The 23923-nt window shown below is 37.9% G+C and overlaps 1 protein-coding gene across 1 annotated transcript; it reads right to left on the bottom strand.

Moving 5' to 3' along the window:
• Positions 1-5351: 5351 nt before the first annotated feature.
• Positions 5352-23700, bottom strand: LOC142334955 (uncharacterized). The gene is made up of 4 exons (XM_075383283.1): positions 18511-23700; positions 17747-18460; positions 7891-7990; positions 5352-5524 (listed from the first exon to the last, which is right to left on the bottom strand). Exons 1-4 carry the CDS (start codon positions 23698-23700, stop codon positions 5352-5354), a joined length of 6177 nt encoding a protein of 2058 aa, XP_075239398.1.
• Between the last annotated feature and the right edge of the window lie 223 nt (positions 23701-23923).

Below are 23923 nucleotides of genomic sequence, written 5' to 3'. Positions count from 1 at the left end.
ATCCATCAGTTCTGCGTCTGTTTTGGATGTCCATTTTTTGACAAGTCCCTTCTTTGCTCGGCTAGTTTTGCGTCTTTTTACTGGTGTATGGGGGTCTGTTAGTTTTCGAGTCATCTTTTTTGCGCATATTTACAGGTTTATAGGTTTCTATTAATTTTTTTGTCTATTCACAGATTTACAGGTGTCTAATAGTTTTTAAAATTCCATCCTGGTGGTGTTATTGCAGCAATGATACTGAAAAGGAAGAAGGTTGATATCACATATGAAATTACATCTACTAAAAAACAACAAAAATCAAATTTCTAAACAAATATGTTTTGTCGCGTCATCAATTCTATCTTTAAATCACTTTAAAAGCTTCAAATCACTTTTGCATTCTCATTTAAAAGTTTTAAATTACTTTTGAATGCTGAAAATCGCGCTTTTGATTAGGCTCAATTGCGAAGTAGAGGCAAAATTTTCGCAAAAAATAGATGTCCGAAATGAGCGGATACGTATTAGAAGACTTGTCACTTATTTTACCAAATTGAAGTATCTCAATTCCGCAAAAATGGCGTGGCCCTTTTTTGCGAAAAATAAGATACAAAGTTTCTCTCCTAATATCGGTAAATTTCTGTATCTATTTTTCGTGCGATTTTTACAAAGGCACAATTTTTGGGTTCACTTCTGCATCGTAATGCTGTTATCAGAACCAAAAACTTGCAAAAGAAATTATACTAGATTTCTTTAGAAACTATGCACTTTTAGTCGCAGCATTACAACAAATGCAGGAAAGATCCAAAATCTTACTAATCTCAAAGCAAAGAGCGTCAAATAAAATGAAACCCCTTATATGCAAACAGAAACCATTACATAGTTTCAAATATACTTTATGAGGAAATCGAAAAAATTCCATTATAATATTAAATGACGAGACAAAAAGTTTAGCAAACACAGGTAAAAGTTGCTGATATTCTAAGACAACAAGGGTATACAAGGCCACAAAATCCATCAGCTATGAAGTAAAAGTTAATGAAAATTAACAGTCTTCAATTTAGCCCCCTTTCATAAAAAAAATTAGGTTACCGGAAAACAAAAAATGCAGAACACTTTTAAGACTCAAAAAATTACTCTCGATGTAGACAAATAGCGCCAAAATTGCTCAAAAGTTAGCTGCCCAGTGAGGAATTAAATTTGTATAATAAAATTTATCATACTTTATATAAAGCAGCTAGCACCCTTTCGAAATTTCATTCTGCCACAAAGCGATCAAACACAAAAGGCAAGTGAGTAACAACTAATTAAGGCAAGATTCAGAAGATCTCGAACTTTTGGTAAAAATGAATTTGGTCGTAATCATCAATTGTGGTAACAAACAGAAACTAAAATTTATTAGAGGAAAGATTGTATCGGATATTGTCGAGACCACGACACAAATGATGGACCCAAAAATGTGCACAACACTCGAAGCACTACATCTCAAGTTAAAGGCATCAAACAGATCACTTGTTTTGCCCTAGAAATTAGACAGGGCTATTAAGCTACAGGTAGGAAAATTCGGCAATAAAAGCGTACAGTTCAATTGTTGCATTTTTTGAAATGTTCAATTTCAATGTCAAAAGCCTTCAGCAATCAAAGAAAGGCAGTCAACTGAGAACCATTTATACGCTAACTTAAGCTGTCTTAAATCGTGAAAAATACCTCTCACTAATGAGATTATGTGATAAAATACAAAATGAACAGAAAGTTAATTCAAAATATATAGACAGTTTCAGCGCCATAAAAAGTGATGAACTGATGAAATTCTAAATGTGCACTTAGACCTCACCACTTTTTGATTGAGACCAGTTACTAATGAGATTAACAACAACAAATTAAAACGAACAAAGTTTCTGTTAAAACAAAAATTCATAAAATTTAAAATCTTACGTTTTTAATTTATGAAAATCCATGCATAAAAAACTTTTGCTGCCCATTCATCATTTCTGATAAAAGCATTTATCAGCCATCGGATCATATGAGTGAGTTTTAGCCTTATCCATGAGAACATCAGAAAAAATCCAGCAAAAACAGATCAAGTTGACACTCATACAAAATTGTACCCCTAAAAATCAGCTTATTGTTACATTTGGCGAGAAAAATTTGAACAGGTCTAAAATAAAGAAAAACAAAGCCTCAAAACAACTTCACTCTTTTGAATTTCAAAAACCACAGCAAGACCAATAATAATTTTTCTATGTCCTGTAGGACGGCTATTCAAAACACAAAAAACTCCAGTTATTTACAAAATAGAGCAAAGTTAATCTAAAATTAAGCACAGTGTAACGGAAGCTCTCTTATCAAAGTCAAGGAAAACATTACATCGCCCAGTTCGTTTCAGCGGTTTCAAATCTCTCCGGATCTTGTGATTTTGCAGTTAACTTCTGTGAACTGTATTATCCGCTATACTGTAGCTTACCGTTGCATTACTTGTTGCTCAATTAGTCTCAATAACTAATTGCGCAGCTTTGCTGTATAACAAATTGTTTCTCTCAGAAGAACAAAATAACTCAAATTGGAACAATCAATTTTTGCTGGAGCTTTTGTTAATAACTCAAAAAATAAATCGAAATTTCAAATTATCTCTAAGTACTACAGTTTTCAGCAATAGGCATCTCTATTGAAGACAATATTAATTAACCAGTTTAATTAAGTAACCAAAAAGGGGGAACGCAAAGAAAATTGTTATCTGAGTTTCCAACTATTCGCTTCAATAACTATTTTCTAGCTTTCAAATGGCCTCAATAACACCAATATTGAAACTACGCTAGGCTTGGTTAAAGTCAGTAAGAGCAACTGACTATGTGCTTTGCACAAAGTTTCTCTCAGTTAGGAATTTTGTTCCTCAGAAAGTATGTTTCGAGAATATCAAAGTTAATTCTTTTTTCATAAGTCAAAGTTAAGTTATAACTGTTCAATTACTAACATGATCTACAAAAACAAGACACGATAACAAGTAATTTTCTGCTCAAAAAAATGGGCTTCAATACGTATGTATGTTAGTTTAATATATCCAAAATTGCGAATTTCAACTGATTTTCAACTGATTTTTGGTAATATTTCAAGCTCTATTTATACTGCCTCACATGTCAAAATTGCATCTCTGATTGGTTTTAGATCGCTACGTCGTAAGATTCTCTGAATAAACTGCGTTTGGGGTCCGAGATACCTTATACGGTGCCCTGCACTCTATGAATTGGTAAGAAAATCGCAAAATTCATCGAATCTGGCATACCAAGTTGGGTATATCTTACCCCATTTTGTGTGATTGTGAACACTTGGATACGTAGCAGTAACAGTGTGCTTCGAGTGTGAGTTTCAGTTTAACTTCATGTATGACGATTGTGTACTAATAATAGTTACTAAATATAAATTAATGTGTTTAAAAATATTAATGTGTTTAAATATATTTTAAATAACTAAATATAAACAAAGTGAACAAATCCGTATGGCTTCGATAGAATGTCGCATTAAATTTCGCTTGTCATGCTATTCTAGCTCCGATGCTTGAAATGGCCTTGAAGCGCAACTCAATCTGGTTGTTGAATTAGTAAGCCCAGCCACAACAGACAATTGACAATGAATGCGAATAAAATTGCCGTAAATTGACAATTATTCGCCAGAATTTTGAACCTCAACAAAACCGACCAAAATTGTTTGGGAAGTTTTCTGTCCAAAGTATTTTAGGTTTGACATGCTTTCGAATAATCTACACAGAACTGATTTTGATAAATATTTCGATGTGCCAAAATTTACCCAAAAAGGAACAGTTGAGCATATGGAAAATTGAGATGCAAAAGTATTTTAATACAGATCAAATTTCGGTAACCTGCCAGCACTTCAAAAATCTGTTTTTTAGATAATAATTAAACACAAGTAATCTTATTTACTAAAATTGCACCTGAACCACGCAACTCTCACTTACATACCTAATGTTAAGGTTCTAATGGTAGCATTTTAATATTTCGTTTAAAAAATGCCAAAATCGTCTTCTCAAACGCCTCCAAAACAACACAGGTTGATTTTATCTCTGAAAAATTGCTGTCAATTGAACGTATTGTACAGCAGTATAATCAACTTTAAGCAATCGAAATGCAAATAAATTTGAAGCATCTGAACTTCTTGATTAAATGGTTGAATTCCAGTCATAAAAAATCAATTTTTTGCAAATTATGCAAAAATCATGAAAAATTTTGGAAATTTTCGGGAAGAAATAAGATCGAAAAGACTGACAGATTTAAAGTTAATAGCAACTGGCCATAGATAATATGTTATCGAACCTATTGATTGCTCAAATCTCTTAAGCACCGACCAAACGTTCAGAAATCGATAATACCCAAATAACATTGGAACCCAAATTTGCTGCTAATGAGAACTACTAATAGAGCTACGCTTCCGCGCCAAGCAAAAAGATTTCTCTTGTAAGAAGTATTTGTACCTGTTTTGTTCAGTATTTCACACTTACTTTTATATTTAATTCAAGTTTTTAGCAAACTTTATTTTACAGCGTTGTATAAAGAGACCGATTTAAACATCAAACTTCTTGAAAAATTCCTAAGACGCCTTAGGGCAAGCTTCTGTAGAAAATTATGGCTAGGCCTGTTAGTTGAAATGGTTTGTCACTTTTTGCTCATCAAATCTTGTCCCACGCCTACTCCTGAAAAACTGAGTCAATTGTCAGATATTATTTTAATGTCAAAATTAAGTAACAAACTACCGTAACCTGATACCGAAGGCAGCCACAAAATGGGTCTAAATAAGTTCGAAAGCAGTTCTGGTAATCCATCGGCAATTCAAGCTCAGCTTGTGGTGTCAGTTCTAATTACGCAAGAATTACGGAGAAAAGATCTGAATCCAAAACTAGTGTCTCTAAATAAAATGTACTATAGAAATCATTTGGGTCCTTATTTAAAAAGTACAAGACTTATCCGACGAGAAGATTTTAGCAACTCGTGCCCTTTTTCATTTTGATGTTTACGGCCATGGATACGTCATTTGGCGGCATTTGTGTTGTCAGTTGTCGAAGAGTTCAATAATAGACTTAGCGGCTACTGCGTATCTTCCTTTTGGCGGTTGAATTTAACTTATTCCTGTCTTTCCTCTTCTTTCTGACTTGTTCTCTTTTTAATATGTGAAACATTTATGTGTTTTATTTTTCCTAAGTTGTTTGTTTTAGAATGTCTTCTGCCTGCCGATTTATAATTTCAGAGAATTTGAATGATTCCTGGTTCTTTTATATCCAACTTGTTGCTCTTGCCGCCAGTATTTTCCCTTAATGACACCGATCACTTTGACCGAAGTTCGAGACCAATGTCCATGTCAATTCATCTCCGTCAAAGAGGGGTGCGATCAACGGGTACGACCTCCAGATTCTGAACTCCGAATTCGACCTCCAGATTCTGAGCTCCGAATTCGATCTCCAGATTCTGACCTCCGGATTCGACCTCCAGATTCTGACCTCCGGATTCTGACCTTCGGATTTGGTCTCCAGATACCACCTCCAAATCTTAAGATTCAGAAATTTGCTGTAGTTACATTAAATGGCTTCAAACTCATTTTCAAACTCAGAATATAAAAACTGAATGATTCAATTCAATTTTTTCCTTCGAATTTATTAAAAAACGTTAAAAAATGTTTTTATTCATGAGAGCATGAGTTTATATTTCACCAAAATTTCATTTTCACTATTAGATTTATTTACAGAGGAACGAGAGAGAGAGAGAGAGAGAGAGAGAGAGAGTGAGTGAGTGAGTGAGAGAGAGAGAGAGAGAGAGAGAGAGAGAGAGAGAGCGGTAAATTGCTCACCTATCTAATTAAACGCGGATAATTATCTCCGAACGGACGCGAATAAAGCTCCTGAACATAACGCAAACATTCTATAATTAACTCTTCACATATGAAAGGCAGCGCTCAATTAACCATGCGCAGATGAATACCAGTGCATGAGTTTTTTTATGCGCATAGCATGGCTCATTAAATAAGATAAAATTCAGACTATAAATTATAAAGTGGAACATGAAGAGAGTAATGGGAAGGGGAAAAACAGAATGATTTTTGTCATGATTCAGCGCTGATGTGATCTGCCACTAAGCTCCGGGCAAGGACTTGCAGAACTATATCCTAATTTGTACTTAGCGCTGGCTAATCTTAAACCTTTGAGGGAACATCTAATGTTATTGCTTTTTCAGAGCTAAAATTGGTATTAAAAAATGTCGGGCCTTTTCGGCTTATGCCTCCCAGTGCGTTATGCATCCCCGATTAAAGAACGCTTGCTGCTGGATAGTAAATTTTATGCAAAACTATGACACGTGTTGGGAGGGGAACAATATGCTCCCACAAAGCTGGGGAGTGCAAATAAAAATAATAATATGCACACACTAAGCTGGGGAAGTGATACAAACGGAAAAGATCTAAAGTTTTTAGATTCCCTCCCTCCAATTATTTTAAATTTGTTCGAATCAGCTAATATTTTTCCAATTTTAAGCACAGATGAGGCAATGATTCTTTTTTAATTACAGTTTTAAACTTTATAATGGTAAAGGACATTTTTTTTGTCGAATGATATTTAGTTTAGAAGCTTTTTACAGAGTTCACCATCATACAAGTGGTCGTTTGTTGTAGCAAAATTGAAAAGTTCTTCTTCCCCTATCCCCTTATCAATTGACTAAATGTTAAGGAAAGTTGATTCTGGTTGAGAAAAATGAGCTGCAAAACCTGCAAAATGCATATTAGTGTTTATCGCATGAAAAAAAGCTGAATGCTAGAGCGTTTGTCTGCAAACAAAACCAAACGATGGTCATAGTGAGCTCTTCGAAGCTTTTTATGTAGTTGTACCTCATCTGATACTGTTAGAGACATTTTAATGTTAATGTTATTTCAACATAAATTTTCCAATGGACGATCAATTTGATAACCTTAATTTTCGCGCGCTGTGAAGAAACATGTAAAAGTTGTCATAGAAAATTTAGATCTCATTCTAAATGTTATATCGCAATTTATAATAGTATTTTTAAAAGGCTTCGAGCATTGTTGACATTTTTAAAAATGAAATTGAGGTGGAAAATCTAATTTAATCACAACAATCACAACAACAACAATTTTCGAAAGAAACGGTTCCATTGTTGGCAAAAATTAGAATTATTTGGGTGTCGTCTTCACAAAAGCCGGGGAAAAGTAAAAAAATACCGTAACCTGATACCGAAGACAGCCACGAAATGGGTCTCAATAAGTTCAAAAGCAGTTCTGGTAATCCATTGGCAATTCAAGCTCAGCTTGTGGTGTCAGTTCTAATTACGCAAGAATTACGGAGAAAAGATCTGAATCCAAAACTAGTGTCTCTAAATAAAATGTACTATAGAAATCATTTGGGTCCTTATTTAAAAAGTACAAGACTTATCCGACGAGAAGATTTTAGCAACTCGTGCCCTTTTTCATTTTGATGTTTACGGCCATGGATACGTCATTTGGCGGCATTTGTGTTGTCAGTTGTCGAAGAGTTCAATAATAGACTTAGCGGCTACTGCGTATCTTCCTTTTGGCGGTTGAATTTAACTTATTCCTGTCTTTCCTCTTCTTTCTGACTTGTTCTCTTTTTAATATGTGAAACATTTATGTGTTTTATTTTTCCTAAGTTGTTTGTTTTAGAATGTCTTCTGCCTGCCGATTTATAATTTCAGAGAATTTGAATGATTCCTGGTTCTTTTATATCCAACTTGTTGCTCTTGTCGCCATTATTTTCCCTTAATGACACCGATCACTTTGACTGAAGTTCGAGACCAATGTCCATGGCAATTCATCTCCGTCAAATAGGAGTGCGATCAACGGAAACGACCTCCAGATTCCGAACTCCGGATTCGACCTCCAGATTCTGACCTCTGGATTCGACCTCCAGATTCTGACCTCCGGATTCGACCTGATTTCGACCTCCGGATTCTGACCTCCGGATTTGGTCTCCAGATACCACCTCCAAATCCTAAGATTCAGAAATTTGCTGTAGTTACATTAAATGGCTTCAAACTCATTTTCAAACTCAGAATATAAAAACTGAATGATTCAATTCAATTTTTTCCTTCGATTTTATTGAAAAACGTTAAAAAATGTTTTTTATTCATGAGAGCATGAATTTATATTTCACCAAATTTTCATTTTCACTATTAGATTTATTTACAGAGAGAGAGAGAGAGAGAGAGAGAGGGAGAGTGAGAGAGAGAGAGAGAGCGGAAAATTGCTCACTTATCTAATTAAACAGGGGTAATTATCTCCAAACGGACGCGAATAAAGCTCCTGAACATAACGCAAACATTCTATAATTAACTCTTCACATATGAAAGGCAGCGCTCAATTAACCATGCGCAGATGAATACCAGTGCATGAGTTTTTTTATGCGCATAGCATGGCTCATTAAATAAGGTAAAATTCAGACTATAAATTATAAAGTGGGACATGAAGAGAGTAATGGGAAGGGGAAAAACAGAATGATTTTTGTCATGATTCAGCGCCGATGTGATCTGCCACTAAGCTCCGGGCAAGGACTTGCAGAACTATATCCTAATTTGTACTTAGCGCTGGCTAATCTTAAACCTTTGAGGGAACATCTAATGTTATTGCTTTTTCAGAGCTAAAATAATATTCAAAAAAATGTCGGGCCTTTTCGGCTTATGCCTCCCAGTACGTTATGCACCCCCGGTTAAAGAGCGCTTGCTGCTGGATAGTAAATTTTATGCAAAACTATGACAAGTGTTGGGAGGGGAATAATATGCTCCCACAAAGCTGGGGAGTGCAAATAAAAATAATAATATGCACACACTAAGCTGGGGAAGTGATACAAACGGAAAAGATCTAAAGTTTTTAGATTCCCTCCCTCCAATTATTTTAAATTTTTTCGAATCAGCTAATATTTTTCCAATTGTAAGCACAGAGGAGGCAATGATTCTTTTTTAATTACAGTTTTAAACTTTATAATGGTAAAGGACATTTTTTTGTCGAATGATATTTAGTTTAGAAGCTTTTTACAGAGTTCACCATCATACAAGTGGTCGTTTGTTGTAGCAAAATTGAAAAGTTCTTCTTCCCCTATCCCCTTATCAATTGACTAAATGTTAAGGAAAGTTGATTCTGGTTGAGAAAAATGAGCTGCAAAACCTGCAAAATGCATATTAGTGTTTATCGCATGAAAAAAAAAGCTGAATGCTAGAACTTTTGTCTGCAAACAAAACCAAACGATGGTCATAGTGAGCTCTTCGAAGCTTTTTATGTAGTTGTACCTCATCTGATACTGTTAGAGACATTTTAATGTTAATGTTATGTTATGTCAACATAAATTTTCCAATGGACGATCAATTTGATAACCTTAATTTTCGCGCGCTGTGAAGAAACATGTAAAAGTTGTCATAGAAAATTTAGATCTCATTCTAAATGTTATATCGCAATTTATAATAGTATTTTTAAAAGGCTTAGAGCATTGTTGACATTTTTAAAAATGAAATTGAGGTGGAAAATCTAATTTAACCACAACAATCACAACACCAACAATTTTCAATCGAAACGGTTCCAAGGTTGGCAAAAAAGACTTATTCGGGTGTCGTCTTCACAAAAACCGGGGAAAAGAACGGAAATATGAGATCTGCACAGAACTGAACAATCAACCCCAAATTTAATTGATGGTCACTCTCAGATTGGCTGGTTTGTTAGTGAAAGAAAGCGAATATCAGTCCCATAACCCGGGTTGACCGCCAAAACTGTTTCTTGGAAACCATACGTAAGTTATGTACGGTTGTATGGCTTCTTTGATACCATACATAAGACCACAAAAACCTAAAGTTGATATCAAATGACGTCTTCTGTATCACGTAATACAACGAATTTATCGTAGATGCCATTGGCTTTCAGCAAAAAACTCTATGGTGTCTTTGATACTGCATTCAAGACCATAGACTTTTGTGGCCCATCCAAGATCATAAAACTTTTTTTGCAACCTCATTTTTTTTTACTCCAAAATGCTTCTCAGAACATCCTATGGGGATTTCAGGCAAAAAAACGGAGATTGACAAATGATTGGCAGAAAATCGACTATATCAATTAGATCCTGAACTTTTCAAATCAGGCTGTTATAATGCGGAATGGAGGTTTAGCTTCAAGTATTGATCTCATATATTTCATCCTCATGCCACAAATGAAAAAAGCCTTTTAACTTCTGATGAGTGGCAAATTGTTCTTGCATTTTTGGTGACCAGTCAGTTGATTTGAGTTTTTTGATGGGACCAGTTTGTACTAGCAATCCCTCTGAGTCCCGTTGAGAAATCGTGAAAGCAATAAGGATGCATTTGCGGATGTAGAAGAAATCTTGGTTTTAAAACTTAATCCTAGTAAAAAGATCTGTTCTTCACTTCTTACAAAATTAAAATGGGCTGTGGAAATTTAAAAGTACACAAGTCTCAATTCTGGCGCCAATGATTAAACATACGTTAAGTCAAATCTCATTCAAAGTTAAAGTCATTATGCTCAAAAAATGAACATATTATGTACATGAAAGGTTTTTTGGAGCAACATCAATCAATTTTAATTGAAATTGCCTGATCGATAAACTTGAGACTTATTGAGATTTCCGGATTTATTTGAGTTTGAGGATTATTTATTCTGAAGCTAAGTTTCGAAGAAAATGTCACGCGTCAAAAAGTCTTTCGTGTTTTTGCACAAGATGTGCACTCGCCTTGCAAGTGCTTCAATTCGTAGCAAATTCCGCCAAATTAGCTGCTCATGTATACTGATGCGCCTAAACGTGCACTACCAACAGCTTTATTGTGAAGACAGACTATTCTGATGAATATGAATCTGTTGTTAATGGTAGTGCCAGAATTTGATTGGCCCCAGTGGAATAAAAATATTTCCTAATATGGCAGCCTTAAGCCACTCTGCACTGCAATCAGTAGACATGAATCGCTAAATGACAAAACAATCTAAATGTCAACATATTAGTAGGTTGGACAGACAGAATAGAATATATACCAGTTCTCTACTGTCTATGAACAGCTACGATAATATATCGTTTTTTTTCGCCTACATGTTGCCCCAAAAATAATGAGGAAATTTTTAGTCCTATGTGACAGGAACTATCTCTTCTCTCATTGAAATTTCACAGATGATAACCTCATAGGATACAGCAATAATCGGATGAGGACCATTTCAGGTCAGGGTTTTGCCCTTTTCTTTTTCCTCAAAAAAGGATGTGTTAAAAACCGATAAAAAGTGACAGCAGTTTGTGAGAAAAGAAATTCTTCCACTTAACTTCGAATTGAAATGCCTAATTGACGTATCACATTTTTCAACAGCTGAACTCGTTGGTTTTGTGATGTAGCTCTTGGCTTCCTCTTTACCAAAATCTGCTGAAGAAAACAACTGGAAGTTTAACTTGAAGATACTACTTTTTACGTGAGACAAGCTCCATTGATACATTGTCTTCCACTCAAATTGCCTGGCTACCCATTTTTATAGGCGAAATTTGGCCTCTGCGTGCACTAAAACTGTTGTTCCAAGCAATGCTCCTAGAAAACGAGCGTTTCACAATTTTAACATTTTCATGAAAGTTACTAAGTGGTGATAAAACATTGCCATCAGGCGAATATGCATTGTGAAACAGAGCAGACAGCTTGTTTTCCAATGCAAGTCCATTTTATGTAGTAGAGGTGAAATCAAGTAAACATTAATGCAATGGATTTACAGGAGATGCAAGTTTCCCCAATTGGCAGATTTGTCATATAACCGATTGCCAAATGAAAATTCCATCTCAACTACATGTTTTGGATATTTATGTAATTTTTTCCATCATATGAAAATATGAAGAATCGATGTATATGCGTTCTTCTTTTGTACATATCTAGTAATCCACGTGGTTCACTTTGAAGTAGGATAGAGTTAACAACAGACTCAACCATAAGGAAGAGTATCAGCCGAAAGGTGAAAGCTACTGAAATTCGTTTCCTACTGTTGCAAAAATGTTTAAGCCTCAAAATATGAGCCTCATTGTAGCGTTTTTTGTCTCAGGGAAATCCGTGACTTTTTGTCCAACTTGCACTTCAACTCGATAAAGAAGAATTTTGTTACATGAACTCTGAGTATAAATGGAACAAAAAATTTCACAACCTAACGCTGTTCACTCAGTCAAGTTAAAATCGTCACGCGGGCACAACACCAGAGCCTGAATAATGAGGTAAAACCTCAGTCAGCTGAAAACTCCGTTTTTGCAGTTTGCTTTTGCAACTGTATATCTGCTACGTTCTTACCGTTGCATTACAATTCAGTTTGTAATTATTTGCTAATCTTAGTTTTTTCTGTATCGAATCGGACCGGATTTGCTACAGATCACAGGATACGGGATCTTGTTGTGTATACCAGTTCAATCCAATAGAAAAACAAATCGAAGACAAAGATATATGTCTAAGACCTGTTTATGCAAAAAGATTTAAACTTAAAATTATGTTGGTTTTGGTTTTTGTATTCACGAGTGGAAATACGGGAAGCTGGGGTTCCTAACAGTTGAATTTCAGCTCCAATAAATCGTTGATACAAGACACAGTAACAAATAATATACTGCTCAGGAATAACTTTCAATACAAGACACAGTAACAATTTACTGCTCAAGAATAATTTATACGCGAGACACAGTAACACGTTATTTACTGCTCAATTCAATTAATTGTTGCAGTATGTTGCTCAGTTTTATGAAGAAAGCCGTTTTCTTAGGCTGTTTTTGCTTCGTGTTGTTGTGTTGCTTCGGTTATTTCCTTTTTTTCTCCACATCACGTGACTATGACTGTCTTAGTAACTCTAACTAAAACTGGGACTATTACCATGACTAATAGACAATTAATTCAAAAGTGTTATCCCTATATCAGTTTCTTTCTGATGCATTTTCCTAAGCATGTTGTGAAAGCTCAGCCTGAACATCGCCGGCCCTGTTTTCCTTCGTGGTTTTTTTCAGTATCGAATCGGACTGGATCTGCTACAGATCACACAATACGGGATTTTAACATGTATACCAATTCAAATCGATAGAGAAACAAATCGAAGACAAAGATGTTTTTCTAAAATCTGTTTCTGCAAAATTATTTAAACTTAAACTTATGTTGGTTTTGGCTTCTATACTCACGAGTTGAAATACCAGAAGCTGGGTTTCGTAACAATTGAATTTCAGCTCCAATAAATTGTTGATACAAGACACAGTAAAAAATAATATACTGCTCAAGAATAATTTTTACGCAAGACACAGTAGCACATTATTTACCGCTCAAGTTAAGTTATTGTTGCAATATTTTGCTCAATTATATGAAGAAAGCCGTTTCTGCGGCTGTTTTCTCTGTGTGTTGTTTTGTTGTTTTGTTACTTCCCCCTTTGTCTCCACATCACGTGACTAAGACTGTTTTAGTAACTCTAACTAAAACGGGGACTATTACGATGACTAATAGACAACTAATACAAAAGTGTTATACCTACGTCAGATTTAATGCTGATGCATTTATCTAAGCTTGTTGTGAAAATTCAGCCTCAACATCGCCGGCCCTGTTTTCGTTCGTGTTTTTTTTCAGTATCGAATCGGACTGGATTTGCTACAGATCACACAATACGGGATCTCTATATGTACACCAATTCAATCCGAAAGAGAAACAAATTCAAGACAGATATATATGTCTAAGACCTGTTTATGCAAAAAGATTTAAACTTAAACTTATGTTGGTTTTGGTTTTTGTACTCACGAGTGGAAATACGAGAAGCTGGGGTTCCTAACAGTTGAATTTCAGCTCCAATAAATCGTTGATACAAGACACAGTAACAAATAATATACTGCTCAGGAATAATTTTCAATACAAGACACAGTAACAATTTACTGCTCAAGAATAATTTATACGCGAGACACAGTAACACGTTATTTACTGCTCAATTCAATTAATTGTTGCAGTATGTTGCTCAGTTTTATGAAGAAAGCCGTTTTCTGAGGCTGTTTTTGCTTCGTGTTGTTGTGTTGCTTCGGTTATTTCCTTTTTTTCTCCACATCACGTGACGATGACTGTACTAGTAACTATAACTAAGACTGGGACTTTTAAGGTGTTCATAGAAAACTAAAACAGAAGTGTTTTCCCTATCGCAGTTTTCATGCTGATGTATTTTCCTAAGCATGTTGTGAAAGCTCAGCGTCAACATTGCCGGCCCTGTTTTCCTTCGTAAAAACATCTTCTTCAGTTGGTAGTACTAGAATGGGTTTCACAACAGGCCTCCTGCAGACTCCGTTTTTTGTTTGAAACGTTGCAGTTCAATTTATTCCGTCGGGACCTTTGATGGTTTCAGTAACTCGACCAAGTTTGTAAAATCCTCGTTTGTCACTATCTTTCACTACCCACACAAGATCACCTTGTTGAAGACTTCTGTCCCTTGTGGACTGCCATTTCCTTCAACCTTTCAACGTTGGCAAGTACTCTTTACGGAATCTGTCCCAGATGAGGTCTGCGCAAGCTTGTGTTTGTTGGAGGAGCTTTCTGTTGTCAACAAATTGCTCTGCACTTCATAGATACGGTAAACGAAGGTTCTTGTTGCCAAGCAGAAAAATGTTTGTATTAATAGCTTCAAAATTGATAGAATCAAAACGGACCGGTGTCAGGGGTCTAGCATTCTAGGTCTGTTCAACAAGACACAGCGTGGTCGAAAGAACATCTTCCTTGACTGATCGATTACCCAGCACTGCGTACATTGTCTTCTTGCAACTCCTAACCAGTCTTTCCCACACTCTTCCAAAGTGTGGTGCTGCAGGTGGGTTGAACTTCTATCTGATATCTTGTTGAATCCAATGTTCTTGAATTCGTTCCTCTTTCCATGCTGCTATATACTCTGCAAATTCTTTCTATGTTCCAACGAAATTTGTCTCGTTACAGCTAATCATTTGACCGGTTTGCCTCTTCGAGCAGTGAATCCCATAATTGCGTTCAGACAACCATCAGTGTCTAGTTCTGATTTAGTCTGTATATGTACCGCTTGTACAGTAAGGCATGTGAACAGACAGCACCAACGCTTTTCGTTTCTGCGACCAATCTTTACTGTGAATGGTCCGAAATAGTCTATGCCCACAATCGAGAACACTGTTGATGCGTCTAATCGTTCCTCACGTAGATCTAACATTACAGATGCCTTTGTTTGGGCTCTTCCCTTTCGATTTTTAATGCATTTGTTTTTGACCGATCTCAAAGCATTTCGTATTCCTAGGATCCAGAAGTTCTGCTGAACTATGTTTCTGACATGTCCAGTACCAAGACTATTTTTATGTTCATTTCGCAAGAATAATTCACCCACATGATGCTTCCATTATAACAGTATTGGATGCTTGGTTTCGAAGTTCAATTGGCTTTAACCTTTTCTGCCTTTGGTGGTCAATGAATGGTGAAAACTGGAGGGTTTCGCTGCTTTTGGAATTTCTTTTTTAGCCTTGAAGGATTTCATCTCTTCAGCAAACTGTTCTTGCTGCAATAGTCTGGCGATGCTTGCTTTTGCACTCTCTCTTTCTTTAACACTTTGTGTTTTTGTTGCCGGTTTGTGTTTGTTATGCGCTGCACGTACTCAATTATATGATGTGAAAGCTCAGCATCAACAGGCAGTACTCTATTCTGTTGGTGATACGGTTGCATGTAGTTTTTGAATTGCTTCGTTTTATGCACTCGCACCCATTGTAGTTAGTTTGAACAAAGTCAGGTTGACATCGAGTTTCCATGAATTTGTCATTAAAGTGATTATTCAAAAGCTTATCTTAAAACATGCTTAATTGAAAACTTAATCAGCTCAGCCTAACAAAATGTCGATCATCTTATTTGTTGTTAAAAAAATGAAGCAAAATATTGGTTTGTTGTGGTTGCCTCAATTGAATTATTCTCACCAAACTGTTAGAACTGATTACTCGAGCGCCATTTCCAGATAGTTAGTTGTTAGTCTTAAAAAAATTATCTGACATTTTTTTTCGTTTACAATAAAATACTGATTACAGTGATTCTTCCTGTTATCTTTATATTGGCAAATAGTTAGTTCCATTTGTTTTTCATAATGATGTATTTTATTAATGTGTTCAAATACAGAAGGGCTACTTTTGTAAAGGAGCTGAGGATGTCACTGCGACTTCTTTAAGTTAATGAAGATGAACGAATTTTTCTTTCTGTGATTACAAATTTAGCGTAAATTGATCTTAAACAGAACAGTTGAAAGCAAGGTACCGATCACCGTGATCATAATTCACACTACCCGGGCCGAGGTGTCACCGCCATTCAACGCAAAATTATGTAAGATAAGCGGTTAATGCGGAAGTTTTTGTAAGATAAGCGGTGAATGCGGTGAAATTACATAAATCAGGCGGTGAATGCGGTGAAAAAAAACTTTATCGACTGGTAGCGCTGAAATTACATAATTTCACCGCTGAATTTAGCGGTGAAATTACATAAATTCAACGCTTCGAAAAAATGTGTCCAAATTATGTAAGATAAGCGGTGAATGCGGTGAAATTACATAAATTCACCGCTCAACTTAGTGGTGAACTTACATAAATTCACCACTTAGAAAAAATTGTTAAAGATGTTCGAGATCAGCAAAGAATGCGGTGAAATTAATGGTGAGTGTGGGAAGAATTGTTAGATTTGCCTTCCCACTAGAACTACCCCTTAATCTTACATCTTTTTGACACTTTTTTCTAAGCGGTGAATTTATGTAATTTCACCACTAGAGTAAGCGGTGATCTTACAAAAATTCACCACATTTCACCGCTAAAATATGTAATTTCACCGCTAAAATTGCAAATCTTACAAAAATTCACCGCGCATGTTTTGCAGAAAGTAGAGTGAATTCGATTTATATTTAATAAAAAAATAATTGAAGTTAGTGAGAGATGGCGCAGTGGAAGAAGAAGTGGATGACATGCAGGTGGTGAGAGGTTCGGACCCTTCTAAGGGCGGTGAAATTACATATTTTAGCGGTGAATTGTGGTGAATTTTTGTAAGATCACCGCTTAGTCTAGCGGTAAACTTACATAATTTCACCGCATTCACCGCATTTCACCGCAAAATTATGTACGAAATTTGCGGTGAAAAAACTAACTTTTCACCGCTTATCTTACATATTTTTGCATTTTTTTCTCGACCCGGGTAACCTTTGCTCAGATAATTTCAAACAAATACCAAATCTAAATTGTACTTTATTTTATTATTATGAACATGATTATGAATATACATGTTTGTTAGGCCATGGCAACTACATTCTATGCAGAGTATTAAATTAAATAAACTATAAAATATTTTTCACCCACATACAATTTTTAAATCAGATTGAAGGACAAAGAGGCTCGGTAATGATAACACCATGAATCCGCTGGTCCGCATTGGGAAGGGTGATAGGTCGTTATCTGTCTTGAGTCTTAGCTTTAAGTTTCAATTAGTTTGGTTGCTCATGTTTTGTTTCAGGTTACACAATTCAAGCAAGAGTATCATTTCCGGTTTTACAACATTTCATCATCGTGACTTTACTCGTCACAACTTTTGGAAACAAAATCAACTTACAAAAGGCGGTAAAACACAATAAACGTAAGAAGTTAATCTCTAGCATTAACATCCTCCGGGCCCACAAAACCTAACCCTAACCTGGTTTTGGGTTTGGGGTAGACATGCATAAGTTTTACTGCTGGTCTGTTTAATTTGCCTAAAGCGGTCTTAACCTCACATGACCTAGCTATGTTGTCGGGGCCGGTGAAAGTCCGTGTGACTCGTCCCAGCGGCCAGATTCCTCTTGGTGTAAACTCTTCAAGAAGCCAGACAACATCATCCACTTCCAAAGCTGCTTCACGAGACGTCCACTTCTGTCGTTTGTTCAGCGAAGGAACATACTCGGTTAGCAGCCTCTTCCAAATCTGCTGAAGTCTCTGCTTCACCTGTGTCCACGCCGAACTCTTCAAGGTAAGTGTCTTGTTGAAAACGGCTCCAGGAACATTGCAGAAGGGCCTTCCAAGCAAGAAGTGGTTTGGTGTAAGCGGGTTGTCGTCTTCGTGGTTGCTTCTCACGTGAGTGAGTGGACGCGAGTTGACAAGACACTCGGCTTCACTGACGATCGTGGCAAAGACATCTGGGGTGAGTTTTGCGGAGCCGAGGTTCAAGAGAAGAGCTCGTTTGACACACTGAACGAGTCTCTCCCACACCCAACCGAAGTGAGGAGCAGAAGGAGGGTTGAGCTTCCATTCGACAGACTGATTCAGTAGCTGATCTTTGATGTAGTCGTGGTCCAACATCAGTGGTCTTCTTCTGATCTGCTTTCTTGCTCCCAGGAAGTTGGATCCGTTGTCCGACAGGAACAACCGCGTCGAGCGATGAAGCGTCGGATTGCTGTCAAACACTTGTCTGTGCTGAGGTCCTCTGCAACTTCCAGGTGAATTGCTCTTGTAACCAAGCAAGTAAATAGGCAGATGTAGGTCTTCACTTCTGTAACACGATGAACGACGGCAAAAGGTCCAAGGTAGTCCACGCCGACATTGGTGAAGACGACTGGTGACTGTGTTTCCTGGAAACGAATGTCTGGCAAGTCTGCCATCGGTTGCTGTAGTCCCTGTGCTCGGAAGCGGCGACAGTCGAAACATTTGAAGGCCAAACTTCTCAGGAAGAGTCTGATTCCAAGAATGTGGCATCTCTGTTGTATGTAGTTGCGAGTGTATTCCACTCCAATGTGCATACAAATTTCGTGGCATTTCTGTATGTAGAGTTGAATGCTGTGCTCTTTAGAGTCCAGGATGATGGGGTGCTTGGCGTCAAAGGGTAGCAAGCTTCGTTTTGTTCTGCCACCAACGCGAAGAAGTCCACTTTCAAAGAAAGGTGACAAACAGAGCAGACGATCTTTCTTGGACAAAGGCCTGTGTTGTTTCATGTCTTTGATGGCGTCTTTGAAGGACTTCTCTTGTGATTTTCTGAAGAGATAAATTCGGGCTTCGTTAATGTCGTCGAGTTCTAGTTTGCCTCTTTGTTTCGATCTGAGATTCTTTATGAACCTTATGACAAAAGCCATAGAGCGCATTAACTTCGTCCACTTTGAGAATCTGCTGACGTTGATAATACATTCATCGTTGGATGGTTCCATTGTGACGTTTGTCTCCTCCTTGTTACCCAAGGAGTTCTTCCAATGGCTTTCGGGATCACTTAAGAAGGCTGGAGGCGTTAACCACAACACATTGATATCACAGGCTGGTATTCCTCGGGAGACATGGTCTGCAGGGTTGAGTTTTCCGCTGATATGCTGCCACTTGGAGACGTCTGTGTTGTTGCGGATCTCTTGTGCTCTGTTTGCAATAAAAGTTTTCAATTTGTCTTTGCTTTTGATCCAGGCAAGGTCAGCTTCACTGTTGCTCCAAAAGTGTTTTGAGGTAACTGGTATTGTTAGCTGCTTGGAAGCAAATTGCATTAGTCTACATCCTAGCACGGCTGCTTGCAACTCAAGTTTCGGGATACTGATTTGTTTTAGTGGCGCAACTTTAGCTCTAGCTATGACAAACCCAGTTGAAATGGTGGTAGCTGATTGAGACCTGATGTATATGACTGCTCCATAAGCCAGCTGTGAGGCATCACAGAAGCAATGTAACTGGTTTATCGGAGATGGTTCGTTCGGAGAAACAAAACATCGTGGCATTGATATTTCTGGCACATTTAGATATTGCTCTATCCAAGTTTTTATTGATTTCTGTTTCTCATCTGACAGGAGATCATCCCATGCAAGTCCTTCTTTCCAGGTATCCTGCAATATGATTTTGAGTGTAATCAAAAATGGGGCAATGATTCCTAATGGATCGAACAAGCAGGCAATTAAGGAAAGGAGTTTTCTGAGTGTGTAGTCCGTTTTGTCTTCCTGAACTTTGGCAAGCTTCTGGTGGAAGAAAGTATCATTAAGTGTATTCCACATTACACCTAAGACACGATGTTTGTCTTTTTCGTTGTCACAATGTTCTTTGGGTATCTTGTTAAGACATTGAACAGAGTTTGAGACAAACTTAGTCAGACTGAAACCTCCTTTAGAGAGTGTTTGTCGCAAGTCTTGAACTGCAGTTTCAGCTTTCTGTTCATTGACGAACGAATGTACAAAGTCATCCATGTAGAAACTGTTTAATATTAGATCTTTTGTAGCGGTGTTTCCGAAGTCTTTTGCTGTTTCTTGGAGGACAAATATTGCTGTAGTTGGTGAACATCTGGCTCCAAAGATGAGTCGCGTATACTGGAACTGCTGTACGGAGTTGTTTGACGGCCAAAGAAAACGGAGACATGACTGATCTTCTGTTCGTATGCAAATTTGCATAAACATGGCCTCTATGTCTGCCATTACTGCAACAGAATTCTGGCGAAAGCGAAGTAGTAAGCCGAACAGGTTGTTGAGAAGGTCGGGGCCTGACAGAAAGTTTTTGTTTAGCGACTGCTTTTTAAAAACAGATGCGGCGTTTGCAACACGCCTGACTTTCCCAGGTTTGTTGGGGTTGGTGACGGGGTGATGGGGAAGGTACCAAATCTTCTCTGGTGCTGGATTTGAGAAAGTTACTGGTTTGACATAACCCTTCTCTAAATCTGTTCCCAAAGTTTTCTCATACAACTGTTTCAAATCAATGTCTTTGTTGAGTCGGCGCTGAAGGCTGTCAAGTTGTGATTTGGCAACCAGATAGTTGTTTTCTAATTTACTGTCCTGTTTCCAAAGTAAACCAATTTCATATCTGTCTCCGATATGATGGATTGTATCTTGTAATATTTGAACTGCTCTTCTACTGTCTGTTGAAGTATCTGCAGTTTCTTCAAACTCGGTTCCTGTATTCTCTATTTTCCAGAAACTGGTCACACATTCACTGAGATGTCTCTCAGTATCAACAGTTAAATTTGTGAGCGCGTGGTCGAAGGCTCTGTAACTATGGGATAGGAAGTTTGTTTCCTGTTGGATTGGATTACTTTTTCGTTTAATTGGGCCAGTAATCGTCCAACCGAGAAGATTGCGTAGAGCCAAGGGGCTTCCTGAGGGTCCTTGAAGGAACTCGCGTTCCAAAATGTATTGGGTAGCGTCAACACCTAAAAGTATCTGTATCTTGTTGTCACTAAGTTTAGGAAAATGTATGTGTTGAAGGTGAGGGTAGGACGAACACGCTTTGTTCAAATCGTTCACAGGCGCATCGTTGAAAGTCCAATTACTCACGGCATGAACGTAGTTTAAACGGAAGAGTGGTTGATCGCTATTGAACTTTCCAATGTCCAACCGAACAAGATTTGCGTGCATGACGGATTCGTCAAATGCGTGCGATACATTCAGATCGAATTCTGAAGTCTTCGGAGCCCGTACCTTGTCGGCAGTCGTGTTGAGGACGTATGAAATGGTACTACCATTGTCAAGAATGGCATAACAATTATGTCTTTTATTATCATTTCCGATTAGGGTGACAGGTATTACCTGTAGTTGATTCCTCGTTTTTGATGGGAAACCAGGATTGTAAACCTGAGTTGGAATGTCACTGTTTTTGTCTTGTTGATCCAGTGGTTCACACATTGGCAGATCAATTGCTGTCACGTTTGTCGATTCGGGTGCTTTTTGTCTGTCTGTGTGGAGAAGGCTATGGTGTTTGCCATTGCAATGTCGGCAGAGAATTTTTGACGTGCAGTTTTTGGCCGCGTGACTGGAGTTTAGGCAATTGAAGCACAAAGAGTTCTTCTTTGCTTCGCTATTGCGTCTGCTAACATCAAGACTAAGAAACTGCGGACACTTGCCAATGTAGTGATCTTGTTGATCAAGCGGACATTTTGTTCTGCTCCTATTTGCTGTTGAATTTCTCATAGGCTGCTTTGAACCAGAGAAAGAAGAGCTTCCTTTCGTGTTGTTGCTAATGTTTGCCATCGATTGCTGAGGCTTTGCATTATCGATGCTTCTAATTGCTGTACTGTTATGTTCAAAGCTTTTATTGCTGGGGTTAGAGCTTTTGCTTCCGGGGAAATTCTGTTTCCAGTTTGTACGATTTTGGTTCTTATTCCGATTGTTGAAGGAACTTGAACACTGTGATTGGTTTTGTTGACTTGAATGGTTGTTAGTGGTTGATAAAAATGCGTCTTGTATTTGTTCAAAGGCTCTGGATTGCCGATCCATCCAATCGGAAAGCTCTGTGAGACCTGGATTTGTCCAGTCGTTGTCAACAACATGTTCGGTCCACTTCAACTTGAGTGGGTTTGGTAGCTTATCTCGGGCTATCCTGAGCAAGTACGTGGCATTTAGGTCGGCACTGAAGCCATGTGAGGCAAATGTTTGAACTACTTTTCTTAACCGCGAAGTGAAAGCTATCAAAGCTGCGTGGTCATTCATAGCCGGTCTTTGGAAAGCTTCCAGTTCTTTTGTTAGGGCACCGACGACGTTTTGCGGGTTTCCAAAGCGTCGGTTGAGCTCTTGAAGGGCGGAAGAGTAAAAATTTGGGTTGCAAAGAAATCCGGAGATGCAATCCTTTGCCGGTCCAGTGACTAAACTTTGCAAATAGCTCATTCGTTCAGTGTCAGTGATGTCTTCGTTGTTGTGGATAGTCGAAGAAAACATGCTGCTCCATTCGTTCCACTTGAGTGGGTCTCCATCGAACTTCTGAATCCGGATGTCCGGCAGCTTTACTGAGCGGTGAATGTTCCGTTGACGATATGCGTTGGAGTTTTGATTACCGATGCTTTGGCTGCTTGGATAAACAGGTCCACGAGGGGTTACATTTGAGGGCTCAAAACTACCGTTTGCTATGTTTGACCAACTGTTTGGGCAATATGCCTGAAATGAGCCGGAATGACTTGGCTTTGGAAAACGATTGCCGAAAGAAACTGGAACAGGTGTTCTATGGTCAGGTACATTTTCAATTAGGCCGGTGTTAATGGGCCTGGGAGGGGCGAAAGTATTTTCAGCCGGAGGAAATGTTCCACTAAAAACTGGCAGTTGAATATTTGAAGCTGTAGACAATTGTGGGAACGCACAAGTTGCGTCAATAGAGCTCTGTGAAACAATTGCTGGATTCACAATTGGTGCTATTGCTTGAAGGTGCTGATGTTGATTGCTTGCTACGTTGTTAGAGTCTGTTTGTTCGAGTGCTGATGGCTGGAGACTATTCTGTACATCAGAACTGATGACTCTATTGGAGTTTTCTTGCAAAATTCCCATGGCAGACTGCACTTGTCTATGAATAGTAATCGGGTTGGATGTTGATTGCTGGTCTGCCAAATCATTGATTTGTTGTTGTAGTCGTGTATCTCGCATACTTTGAACAACTCCCGGAGACTCAGGTGCAGAGGGAACAGGTATTCGATTACTGCGTGATGAAGAGGCGCTGCTTGGACGCGTTGAAGTGTTTCGGAATGAAAGTTCATGCTTCTTTACAGTTTGTGCAACTTCAACTTTTAGCTTTGTCAAGCATGCTGCATCGTTGAGGGAGTCTTCCGCGTCCACATTTTCCGATTGTGTAAGCTGGTTGACAAGTTCGTCTAGTTGCGACATGGTTCTCTTGAATTCATCATGTGTTACTGACACAACTTCGGGTTCCAAACCTGAGTGTATTTGATATTCAAGCTCCTGTTTGAGCTCTTTGACAATGTCTAATTTTCGGTGAAACAATCTAACTGTTCCAACAATTGATGGCTTTTGACCTCCCATTTTCTTTGTTGGTCTAACTTTCTGAACTTCAGAGGTAAATTGAAAGGTCAAGTGAGGTCCCTTGAAGGACACAACGAGTGATTTTTTGGACGTTCCAGAGGAGACTTAGATGTGAAGTGGGGTAATCTTTTGACTTTTTAGAGGTCAATTAAAGTTCAAGTTGAGTAACCTTTCGACCTTTTAGAGGCCACCTATAGGTCAAATGGGTTGACTGTTTGACCTT

The sequence above is a fragment of the Convolutriloba macropyga genome, chromosome 2 (genome assembly GCF_964194025.1).
Source record: "Convolutriloba macropyga chromosome 2, txConMacr16.3, whole genome shotgun sequence".
Taxonomy (NCBI): Eukaryota; Metazoa; Xenacoelomorpha; order Acoela; family Convolutidae; genus Convolutriloba; species Convolutriloba macropyga.
This window is presented reverse-complemented; position numbering and strand designations above follow the sequence as displayed.